Here is a 13,032-nt window from a genome sequence, read left to right as displayed (position 1 = left end):
TCAAAAATTGCGAATTAAGACTTAGAGTGTACCGATTGAAAATCAGATTTTATTTCCGTGATCCGTGCGAAGAGGAGAGCATTCTGCCTCTTCAAGCCTCGCCGGAGTGTCGCCGGCCGGTCGCCGGACCGTCGCCGTCGCCGCCATGCACGGTGGCCGGAAAATCGCTGAGGCCCAGAATCATGCAACACCTATACCAAAATGCTCGAAATGACTTGCAGAAGCTGAATTTGATGTCATTTTGAGTAGGTAGTGGTTTGTTTGGGCGAATCAACCGCCACAGTCACCTTCATGTCTCCACTCATGGTGATTTTTCCGATCTAGGCAACCTCACTCTAGATTGAAGCCATGAAACGGAAGCAGGGAAGGAGGGGAGGTAGATCGCATCTGACTCGTGGCCCGGAATCGCCTGAAATGGCACGGCTAGCTAGAAGTTGCAAGCGAAGAAGCTGTCAAATAAACTCAGCCCGATTCGTGTCTATGGTGGTCCTTTTCGCGTGAGAGGAGGCTGGAGATTCGACCAGCGGTGCAAGGTGAGTCGTCCGCCACCTCGTGCTCATCATGCGGTGGCCGGAAACAAGGAGAGGGAGGAGGAGGGGCGCTGCTCCTTGCATGCGCGAAGAAGAAGGGAAGAAGAGAGAAAAAGAGAGAAGAAGATGGGTCTAGAGAGTTCTGGGCCATTCCGGTTCGATTTGAACTGGTTTGGTCCAACTCAACGATTTAGCTCAATTTTTGTTTGATTATCTTGTTTTTCTCTTGGTTTCAAGAAACTTTAAGCCGGTTTACAGTTCATGTTTATCAATAATTAAATATTTACTGAATAACCCCATTTTATTCTTCCTAATTTGATTTATTTAATTGATTTAATCAAATTTAGGATTACTAATTGGTAAATATAATTTTTATTATTATTTTAAGTGGTCCAATATCAATTCTAAGAAGTTTAAATTATTTTCGACTAGGTGTTCCGATAACTTGTTTTGGGCTTGAGTCCAACTCGCTATTTAGGCCCAGATTAAAATTACTCAGTACTTAAGCCCATATCGTCACAAATTCAGATTTTTGATTTATTAAAAATTCATGAGTTTTGAAAATAAAAATTCAGGGTATTACATAAATCTTTACTCTCAAATTTGTAAAGTAATAAATGTTTCCTCTAACAACCGTTAATGTATCTTTTATGTTTCTTATCTAAATATTTTCATTTATTATTATTTTTTAAATAGTGTAGTAATGCACTTTTTTTAAAAAATTTTAAATTATTTACCCTCAATAAACTCTTTAGCTTTTTTAAAAATACTATATATAAGTTGTATCTATATTCTTCTGTATTCTTGATAGAGGTATATTGGTCCATGCTTTTAAACATATTATTCTTTTTTTATGTTCAGAATTTTCTACGTTTCAACTATTTTCACTAATGGGGTTACTAGTTCTTATTCAATCTTTTGTTCTCCTTTTTTAAAGATTATTTAACATGTTTTTGTAGCCATAAACTATCAAATTATATATATATAAAGCATGCAGAATTTTTCTTGATAGTGCCACATAGGATTTCAAATTAATGATATACGTATGACTTAATTGTTTGTTTTTATATTTATTTGAAAATAAATTAATTATGATTGAATTAAACCGTCTTAAATGTAATTGATTCATATAACGTTAGAAAATTAATAGTGCGTTAAGTGACAATTTATATAACTTTTAATGATATAAATAAATTAAATTATTTATAAAATTTAAGGATGTGAGTAGGTATTATTTTCTATTCAAAATGAAAAATTTTTATATTGAATTAAATTATGTTAAATGTAATTGATTAATTATTGTATTAATAATATGATAAGTTGAAGATTTATACGACTCTTAATTATTTAGAATAAAATATTTATTCGTAGATTTTAATGAAATAACTAGTTAATTATTTTTTACATTAATTTTAAAATAAATCAAATTAATAAATTTTACCATCTTTCATTTTACTTTTTTTAAATTTATCTCTATAAATTTTAATATTTTTAATCCATATTTCTAAACATATGCGTATCTACTAATTTTTACTTTAATATTTTTTAATAGCATAATAAAAGAAATTTCATTCAAAAATCTACAAATTATATATATATATATATATATATATATATATATATATATATATATATATTCTCTCAATTTTACTTTTTCTTAACCGTGCATATGTTCTCTCAATTTATTATATTTTTTTCACTTGTTCTGATCAATTTTAAAATTAGAGTGCAATTTTAATAAAAAGTTAAAATCGGAGTGCTTGGGGAGTTAAGGTTGAATTACGGTGCAATTGTTACAATATACAAAATTCGGGATATTTCTAATGGGTTAACCTAATTAATTAAAAAAGAGTTCATAAAAACAAAAAATAAAATTAGCATTACAAAAGCTTATTATGATAATATAGTCTTTTATTTAATAATTAAATTACATAAATAATCATGAATAACGTATCTTATTCATACCTTCTAAGGGTTGATATTTATTCATATCTGTCACGACCCATTTCCATGGACTGGACCGGCACTAGGACCTAGGTGAGCTTAAGGCTCCCGAAGCCCGTAGTAAGCCTAACTTATTTAAATCTCACATTCTATTCATAATTATGGATTCAGGCCCATTAACTTATTATATATGTGCATCCAAAATACAGTTCATATATTTAATATAGACTTTTACTATTTATTTACAATCCAACTGGAATACAATTGCGGAACTCTACCTTTATATTTACATCATTATTTTTACCATTAACAGTCTTCTACAATAAGTGTCTCAACTCCATAGGGCTTTCCTTTCTTTCTATTATCTGGAAAAAAATTAGTAGGCAGGGGTGAGCGCCAAACTCAATGAGTAGAATTAGATAACTCTCTCACCCCACACAATCACACAAATGCTAAAATATTTTTATCTGGTTACTGTTTAATTATATGATCATGTAGTTTGTCACACAAATGGCAATACAACAGCAATCACAAGTATTATCACCTTCATATAATCACATCACGTGGAAATTAGTCAGTGGCATCACCTGAAACACCAACGAGCCGTCCTCACACATGGCTCGCCCTCTCATACATATGCACTAGGGAGCCGATCCCTCATACGGCCAACTGGTCTAATCCTCACTGACCAGTCCTCTCATTGTTTTTCCATTCTCTCTTTTCTTTTCCATACCAACAGGAGGCAACTCGGTGGTCTCCATCCAATCTAGATCATCAAGTGCTCACAACAGGAGGCCACCCTATGGGCTACAATCAAATCTAGATTATCAGGTGCGCAACAACAAGAGGCCAACCTGTGGTTCTATATAACCATATCATCAGGTGCACACGGGGCACCGATCTCCCATTTTCCCGACCGACGGTCAAATATCATATTATAATCAGGATCCATATCACAGACCGTCCTCACAAACCCATGGTGGTCCACTTCATCCCAATTCCACACAAACAAGGCATAGTATATTCATAACACAAGTAATCAAACAATTTTTAATAGCAGCAAACAATGCATCATAATATGGCAATTCAACAAAAGAATGCATGATAACATTTAGCCGTGAATGCATGAATGCAGGCGGATGATACTAGTTATCTAACACTACTCACGGTTCTTTACTGTCCTTCAAAGGACTATCTTTATTACTGCACACTTCCAGCATTTGTCTCCACCTTTCGGAACCTATAAACATCTAACATAATAAGAAAATTCTACATTAGGGGTTTCATTCAAGAATCGTACTTTTACTTTAATTATTAGTTTTGGTTACTATTCACTTTACTCACATATCAAACTAAACTTTATATTTCTCTATATATATAGTTTCCCTATTTATTTATTTATTCTAATTTATAACCTTTAGATAAAATTTCTAGTTATAATAATAATAATGATATTCCTAATGCTGATAATAATCATAATACTTAAGGTTTTAGTCGTTACTACTTATTAAGAATATAACTAATTTAATTCTTCATTAAGTGTTTTATTAAAAATTCGGCAACATTTCCTCTATAAACTGTACTACCCCAATTTATCAAATTTTCACAAATCCACACGCACAGCCCATCCATCGGGCAAATTCATATCCACTAATCCCGTCCGCCATAACCGTCATTTATTCAGTCACTTAATTCACATAGTCCATTATAATTAATTGTTTTATAACTATTTATTTGTTAATAAAATTCCTAAAATTTACTATTAGCTAGGAATATATATTTTAGTACCGTCCTTATAGTTATAATTAATATTCATTAAAATATATTTAACAATATTTAATTTAATTTACTTAAATACTTAATTAAGTTCATTAATTAATTAATTTGGGATTTATTCAAAAATTGCGAATTAAGCTTTAGAGTGTACCGATTGAAAATCAGATGTTATGTCCATGATCCGCGCGAAAAGGAGAGCATTCTATCTCTTGAAATCTTGCCGAAGTCTCGACAGCCGGTCGCCGGACCACCGCCACGCGCGGTGGCCGAAAAAGTCAAATCTTCACCTAAATTAACAAACAATACATCATTTTATTCGTTTCAATGAGAGGATCACTAATATGTATTCAAATTAAGGTGGGTGTGAACTATTTGGCCGGAAATTGACCGGAAAGGTTCGGTGATACCCATTTTGGGTTTTCCGATTCCGGCTATTACAGTCGACGAGGAGGCCACCAAATGAAAGAGGAAGAAGAGAGGAGTCGATCAACACTTACCTCGACGCCTCAAGTCATCGGAAACGATGGGAAATCGCCGGAGAAGTTGTTGCAACGGTGCTAAACGTTTCGATCGAGATGTCTCTCAATCCGGACTCAAATCACGCAAACCAAAGTTTAAATCCAACTCCCTGCGATGAGTAGATATTTTTAGAGTATCTATTTGCCGGATTTGGCGGCCGGTGGTCGGAGAACGAGAAGAAAAGGGGAGGGGGGTTGTTGAGAGAGAAGAGCGAGAGAGAGACCACTGAATCTCTCTTCTCGTTTCTCTTTTCTTTCTTTTCTTTTTTTTTTCTTTTTTTTTTTCTAGAATTTTCTAATTGGTGGATGGGGTTTGGGTCGATTCTAGTCTGGTTTGGTTTAAATCATGGTTTTAGCTTGGTTTTTCAATTGATTTATGGATTTTTCATCTGGTTTTCGAAAATTAATTTGATTTTTGGGTCCGGTTCAATTTATTTGATTATTTTGTTCAGTTCCATAATATTTTCTCAATTTATTCATAAAATATTAATAACAAAGATATTTAATTTTAGGCTGATTAATTTATATAGTAGTTACATATATATAGTCACATTTTTAATCGATTAACAATTAGTGTTCCATTTTATTTTCGACGAAATTTTAAGTATTACCCAAACGAAAATTCTAAATAATATGTTTTTGGGCTTGGACCCAATTCATAAAATTTTGGGCTCAATTAGAATTACTCGGTCTTAACAGCCCATATTATCATAAATCTGGATTTTTGATTTAATGAAAATTCAAAAGTTTGAAAATAAAAATTCGGGTTATTTCAATATCTTATTCAATTTGAATTTAATTTTTTAATTCAATTTGATTTTATTATTCAAAACTAAACCATTTTAAAAATTAAACTAATTTAATCAAAAAATTGAATTCAAACGAATTTAGTTTAATTTGATTTTATTTTATACTCTCTCTGTCCCATTAAATTTATTTTTATTTTCACGCAGACTAATAAAAATTAGTTAATATAATTTCAACAATTAATCTTATACGTATCTTTTTTAATATACCCATATTAATATTGGATATCACTTTCAATAAAAAAAAATTAAATAAATAATTGTTGATAAAAAGGCATATTAAATAAGATTTGTGTTAGACAATTAAAAAATTAATTATATTTTTTTAAAAATAGCCTATAATTTGAGACAAATAAAAAAATTTATCTTTATGATAGAGAGAATATATGATTGGTCTCGATACTATTTTATTTATAAAAAAAACTTGATTTACTCGATTTATTTTGATTCAATTCGGTTTCAGCATAACCGATAGAATGCGAACTCCAAATTGTATTTTTGATTTGCAACTAAAAACACTAAAATTAGGCTAAATCTATAAAATACCCTCAACTTTGAGGATTGTTGTGAAGTCACTTTGATTTGATATTTGTATCTCGGACGTTCTCATTTTGAAATATAGATACATTAGCACCTTATTTTTTAATTGAGGTTAGAGTTTGAAAATTTTAATACATTGTTTCACCCTGAACTTTGCGTTTTATTGCATTTTTACGCCAATTTGATTTTTATATCAATTTCACCATGAACTTTGATTTTATATTACAATAGTACCCTAAATTAAAATTAAGGTTTAAATTGCAAATAAAAAATTGCATGATTATGGAGTTCATTTTTTCCTTTACGCTTAGATTAACTTAATATATTTTTGTGAGTAAGGGAGCTTAGGTTAATAATAAAAAAATTTCTGTTATTATTTTTTAATTTTTTTAAAATTATTCCTTTAATTTTGAGAAATAATAAATAAAAATGCATTATTTAATGCATGGACTCCTTTTTTAAAAAAAAAATCTGATTACTTCCTAAATAATAAACTAATTATTATTGTTGTTTGACTTCGATAAAAATTTTGAAATAATCATAAATCTACAAAGCGAAGTTTGAAAAAATTGAACTACTGAAATTATTTGACTCGTAAGCTATTAAAAATTGTTTTTTTATCAAAAATAAAAGATAAGATATAATTATAATCAATTATACTTTATAATTATAGAATGGAAAAAAAATATTTATTTAAGACAATAATTAAACTTAGCAAATTTATGTGAGCAAAGAATTTGGATTAATTTAACCTCAGATCAAGTATAGTTTCCAGGAAAATCTATTTTTTATTTGCAGTTTAAGTTCTAATTGCAATTCAGAGTGTTATTGCAATAAAAGATTAAAGTCAAAATGAAATTAATATAAAGATCAAACTAGAGTTAAATTACAACATAAAATAAAGTTTAAGGTGAAACAACGGAGACCACAATATAACCTTGAGTTAGTTTAACTCAACCCGAGGGCTCAAAATGCACGGTTTTGATTGAACACTTCATGTCCACTGCTCATTTACTGTGCAACAACCATCTCTTCAATCCTTGTTGCAATTCCTTCTCCAAAAAGTCATAATTTTTCTAGGTTAGTTTTCTTGATTTTGATTTTTTTTTTTTTTTTTGGCAACAAAATCAATTAATCTCACTTCTATTGGGCCAAGTGGGTCTGTCTATTTTAATCAAAAGCTACCAAGAAATAGATAAGAGGTTCTTTTACTTATGACAATCCATTAATCAATATCTTTTTTATTTGTTTGTTTGTTCATATAAGTCATAATTTTGTTGGGTTTTGTCACAATTGGTGATTAGATAGTGTACCATCTTGAATTTCTGATGAAAGGTTAAACATGTTGGCTGATTAAGTAGACTAGAATGCTCCTTTTCAAGGCTCACTTTGTTCTCACTGTCAGGTTAATTAATCAATCGTTGTGCTTTAAGTCTTTGGGTTAGGTTAACCCAAGAATATGTGGAATCATGTTTATATTTTTTTTATTCCAAATCTTAGCTCCAATTTAAAAAATATAACGTTTTGAGATGAGGGTACCCGAAATGCAAAGGTCAAATTGAAGTGAATTTGCGACAATCCTTGTTTGGTAGATTTACCTTAAACAAAGCACATCTAAGGCCAACAAACAAAAACACACAAGAATTATCCAAAGCATTAGATTGTGTTGAGAAGGTGTTTGAGGCACAAGAAGTAAACTAAAAAAAGCAAAGATTTACATAGGACATCATCGTTTGATCACTGAAACAGTATGAGCACAAATAAGGAAATTAAGCATATCTTTTTACAAAGTTCTCTCAAGGAAAAGAATTAACTGCATATGAATTACTAAATCCTGGAAGGGATTAGAGGAGTGTTGTTCTGCAGGAAAGCAGAGGCTGCTGCTACTCCACTTCCTAGCTTCACTGGGTAACCAACATCTCTCAGTAGCATCTCCACTCCAGCCAGACAACCCAGCAGTTGCAGCTGAAAGTATCACATTAACAAAAATAAATGCCCCTTATTAGTTATAGTTCCAATGCTTTCTTTAACATAAACAAAATATTGCAGCAGAAAACATCTACTGGACAGACAAATCATGATCATTGGCAATTTCACTCGAACCGATCTGATTTTGATGGGTTCTAGTGAGTAAATGAGTTTGGGACGAGTTTGGGTAGCATTTTACTATCCGTATCGGGTTCGTTTCAAGGACTCGGATATTTGCTACCCATTACTCGTTTAATTAATATTCTTAAAACATTTAAAATAATTAGTTTTTTTGAAAGGAAAAAAAAAATATATATATATATATATATATACATACCTTTTTAATTATATTCGGGTTCAGGATAGGTTTAGATACTTATAATTGGGTTCGGGTTTAGGTAATGCATTTGAAGCGGATACCTGACCTATTGTCATCCCTAGTCATAAGCTATTTTGGAAAATTCCACATTAATAATAAAATAACTAAAGAACTTACAATTCAGTTGATGCAATAAGAAAAGCCTCTAACTTTGGACTGAGACCAACACAAGCTTATAAGAAGATAGAAGAAAATTAGAAAGATAAATTACCTCATTCAGGTTTCCAAGATGGCCTATTCTGAAAACCTTCCCAGCTACTTTGTTAAGACCCAGACCTAAGCTCAAATTGTATCTTTTCCATCCTCTTCTAACAATTTCTGCACTGTCAATGGACGGAGGAACGAGGACAGCAGTCACTGTGTCACTGAACCATTCTTCCTTTTGAGTACAGTTCTTCAAGCCCCATGCCTCCACAGCAAGCCTGTATTTCAAGATTTCAGACATCTTTTTATCACCAATTACTCCACAAAATCAAGGGAAAAAAAAAATCACCTTGTTGCTTTCCCTAGACGAGCATGCCTTGCAATGACATTGTCAAGGCCTTCCTCAAAAATAAGATCAAGAGCTGCTCTAAGTCCATAAAGCAATTGAATGGAGGGAGTGTATGGCCAATATGTTCCAAGTTTGTAAAACTTGAGGTAGTCATTCCAATCAAAGAACACCCTAACTGATCTCGCAGTTTTAGATGCTTCAAGTGCTTTGGGGCTCGCGCACACAATTCCAATACCAGTAGGAAGAGAAAGAGCCTTCTGAGAACCTGTTAAAGCCACATCAACACCCCATTCGTCCATACGAAAATCAAGAGCACATATAGATGAAACTCCATCAACAAGAAACAAAGCTGGATGCCTGTAGTCATCTGAGAAACATTAAAACAAACATCAGATTAAAATGAGGCCGAGGCAATTCAAAATGTAAGGAGAATCAACTGAAAAAGCATTTACTTACCAAGAATTCTTCTAACTGTAGCCAAATTGTTGGTAACTCCAGTTGCTGTCTCATTGTGGACAATGCAAACAGCCTTAATAGTGTGTGCAGTATCTGCTGCAAGTTTTTCTGCGAGAATGTCAAGGTTGGCACCTTGGCCCCAATCACTTTCAACAACATCAACATTGAAGCCAAGGCGCTGCTGCTGATCAATCCATAGCAAACTGAATTGTCCAATCAAGAAAGATATAGTACGATCACCAGGTGACAAAGTGTTGGTAAGTGCACTCTCCCAGGCACCAGTACCTGAAAACAGCAAACATCAACCAACACAAACTATGATTAGCTCAACACGTAAAGAAGTTCATATTAATTAATTCCTTGTATGAGATAACATACCCGGTCAAACATTCAAAAGGTCATTGAGGGGTTAATTCAAAGGAATAGTGATGGACCCGGGATTCCAAGTTAGGAGATAGAAAAAAAATTTTCAAAAGTTAAGAGGGGCAAAATACAATGAAAAGTCACCCTAATTTCTAGAGTAAATTTTATGAACTTTTGTGAGCCATGGGATGGGAACTAACCGTTTGCCCCCTAGTTCGGCCGGTGGCAACCATGGTGAGCCAAGTCAAGTCAATTCATTGCTGAATACAAGCTTTACTCAATTATAAAACTCACTCGAAACTCAGTTTGAGTTTGATTGCATTTTAAGTTTTATGCTTGAGCTTAAATAAACTCTATTGCTAAAGATAAATAAACTTGTTAATATGAAAATAAAGCTCGAATAAACTCGAACGAACTCCAGTCCAATTTATATAGTAATCTAACTCATCTTGACTCATTTGAGTTTGAGCTCAATATAATTAAAATCAACTCAAATTCAAATATTCTGTCTTGTATCAACAATTCATTATTAGCTTGACTCTGTTTACACCCTTAACAATAAGATTGTTCCTTTATGCCAAGAAGGTCAAGAGAAAGTCACAAAAACAATCTCTCTAATGAAAAACATACGAGTATGAACACTTATAATCCACCAAATGTATCTACCAACATGTTCTACCTGTTTGAAAAGGAATGTTACCTTTCTTGAAATGAGGACAATACCTGTTGTTGGGAAAAGAAATGGAGTTCCTGTAGTAGTCTTGAAAATCTTTTTGACATCTTCAAGAAGGGTTTTGGTGAGAGCAGGAACAGCTGGAGAACGGTAATCCTCATTGTTCCTATTCATTGCTCGGATAACTGGTTCAGGAATATTAACTGGCCCTGGAACAAACAGATGGTTCCTTCCTGGTCCATACATGTAGTCCATCTTTTCCTTCAAAAAATTTTGATTCTCAATGGATTTCTGACGCTATGCAGCGTCAATTTAACACCTGCATTAGAAAATGCAATCAAAACAAAAATATACACTTTAATTGGAAATGTAAAAGTTCATAAAAACGTAGTATAGATCTGAAGCATCCAAATGTCTAATCCATAGTTCTGCTGTTCACAATTCAGTTTTACCCAGGAAGAACAAAAAGGATGAACAAGGGGCAAATTTTAGAAAAATTAAAGTATAAAGCTATTTGTTTGTGGCACTAGGAGTATTTTAGTAATTTTACTCAAAAAGTAAGGGTAAAAATAGAATTTTGCCAAGATAGCACTTTTTTTTTTCCAACTATTTATTTTTTTTATTTTTTTATTTGGAGGTGCAATCTCATTTTAAGCCATAAAGCATAAAAATAAAATCGAATCGAGTCCGTTTATCGCCGTTGGTTTTTTTTTATGTTTGTTAATTTACTTTTTATACACATTTTATAATTCATAATTATATTTAATTTAACATTTTTTTCACTTTTTATAATTATATATTATTTTTTTTATAACTATGTCTGCGTGTATATATATAAAATTAAGATTTTCCTAAATTAAAATGGTATAGTATAAGTTATCAACCAAGACGTGATGGTTGTAAAGAATTGTATTTAAATCCCAAATAAGAATGCAAGAAAAAGTAAACATGTGAAGGACAGTATCTCTGAGACAAAAATAAGCAGAAAACAAAAATTGCACCATTAGGAAATTCTCTACATAACAGTAATTGGGATTTGAGTATTTTTCAAATTTTTATGCAACAAGTGAAACAAAGAAAATAAGATTGAAGCCTGGTGATATTAACTCCTATGTCTAAAAGGGCAAAAGCAAAAACAGAGAAAACAAAAATAACTCTAAAGATTCATAATTAAACCAACATAACTAACTATATCATAATATCCTTAGAATATCTTTATAACTTAAATTTGACTTTCTCAATTTTTAGAAAAAAAAAAAAAAAAAGAAACAGAGAAAAAGGGTGAAGGTGCTATAAGTTCGAATTTATACCACAAGAAACTTTATATATATTGAAATAAGTAAATATAGGAAAACATATTGAACTTTAACAACAACAACAAAAAAAAAAAGAAAAAAAAAAAAGGCAAGGATTGAACAAATAGGAGTGCTCTTCTCATTTTATAAAAAAATATTAATAAACTATATATATGAGCCATGTATGATTTTTTTGATAAGGTCAGAAATTCAATTTTTAAAATTTTTTGGCTTTAAAAATTTTTTTTCTAAACAGGAGGAGGAAATGAAAATCAAAGAGGAGGGAAAGAAAGAAGCGAGAGAAGGTTACCTTAGTTTGTAGAAGGTGAGTCAGTGTGCCTCGTTCCTTTTAGTTTGGCAGTGTTTGGAGAGGGAAGGGCCGCAAATGTTTTTCTTCTGTAATAAAAAGCCAAAGGGAAAGTTCGTTTATTATAAGAGCGCGGGAGAGCCAACCAATATCTTACTCTGGACACACGTGGCAGATAAGAGTGAACCAATCCGAATCTTGCGGCTAAGAATGACTGACTTGCAAACCTTTCTTTGTTTACGTCAGATCTGCAATTATATATATATATTATGATTTTAATTTCTCGTATTTGCTTCTCTGTCCCTGTATTTTTGTGAACTCTGCTACTTGCCTAAACAAATTCGTGGCTTACTTTAAATCCACAGTTACGTAGAAGGAAGATAAACTAGATTCTAAATATCGAGACTAAAAATAAAAATAAAAAAAAAACATTTTAAATATTGAAAAATTAATATGTATATTTTTGAAATATAGAATGAAATTCAGGAAAGAAGTTTTTCCCAAAGAAAAATAGAGGCAAAAATGAAAATAGGGTAAAGCAGTGAGCAGAAAATGGAAAAAGAAACAAAATTTTGGTCTAATTAAATAAATGATTAATCAAATTTGTGACAGCCAACATAGATTTTTGGAAGCGGGTAGTATGAGGTTGAGATATCAATGAGAAAGATAATGCGATAAAAGGCTGTCAACCACACCCTCGCTTATAGGAATTAAGACCACACAGCACTTTCAATTTCATCTTCTATAGTTTCTGTTTTTATCTCCGGCAACTAGAGGCAGCTTCGACCTTTTGCTATCTCTCTTCTTGGCAATTATCTCAGACGATATAAGTTTCTTTATCGTTTGAACAATACTTTTAAAACAGAGCCACATATTGTGGCTTACATTACTTCAATCAAATGACCAAAAACACAATTAAAATAGATAAATGTACACGCACATAACACTAGAATAATAATAATAAAAAAAAGGAACAGTGTACAA

At 31.7% G+C, this 13,032-nt stretch overlaps 1 protein-coding gene and 1 long non-coding RNA gene across 2 annotated transcripts; both read right to left on the bottom strand.

Moving 5' to 3' along the window:
- Positions 1 to 2,490: 2,490 nt before the first annotated feature.
- LOC110009675 (uncharacterized) lies at positions 2,491 to 5,033 on the bottom strand. The gene is made up of 4 exons (XR_016320997.1): positions 4,748 to 5,033; positions 4,402 to 4,537; positions 3,642 to 3,724; positions 2,491 to 2,839 (listed from the first exon to the last, which is right to left on the bottom strand). It is a non-coding gene; the product is annotated as an uncharacterized LOC110009675 (long non-coding RNA).
- Positions 5,034 to 7,758: 2,725 nt separating this feature from the next.
- Positions 7,759 to 12,209, bottom strand: AGT (alanine:glyoxylate aminotransferase). Its single transcript, XM_012219087.3, has 6 exons — positions 12,052 to 12,209; positions 10,497 to 10,765; positions 9,411 to 9,695; positions 8,955 to 9,321; positions 8,673 to 8,883; positions 7,759 to 8,079 (listed from the first exon to the last, which is right to left on the bottom strand). The coding sequence occupies exons 2-6, from the start codon at positions 10,699 to 10,701 to the stop codon at positions 7,942 to 7,944; spliced, it is 1,206 nt and encodes a 401-aa protein (XP_012074477.1). The 5' UTR covers positions 10,702 to 10,765; positions 12,052 to 12,209; the 3' UTR covers positions 7,759 to 7,941.
- Between the last annotated feature and the right edge of the window lie 823 nt (positions 12,210 to 13,032).

Source organism: Jatropha curcas, chromosome 5 (genome assembly GCF_041381405.1).
Source record: "Jatropha curcas cultivar XTBG-Jc1 chromosome 5, XTBG_Jcur_1.0, whole genome shotgun sequence".
Lineage (NCBI taxonomy): Eukaryota > Viridiplantae > Streptophyta > Magnoliopsida > Malpighiales > Euphorbiaceae > Jatropha > Jatropha curcas.
The sequence above is the reverse complement of the archived record's forward strand: the minus strand, read 5'-3'. Positions and strand labels throughout refer to the sequence as shown.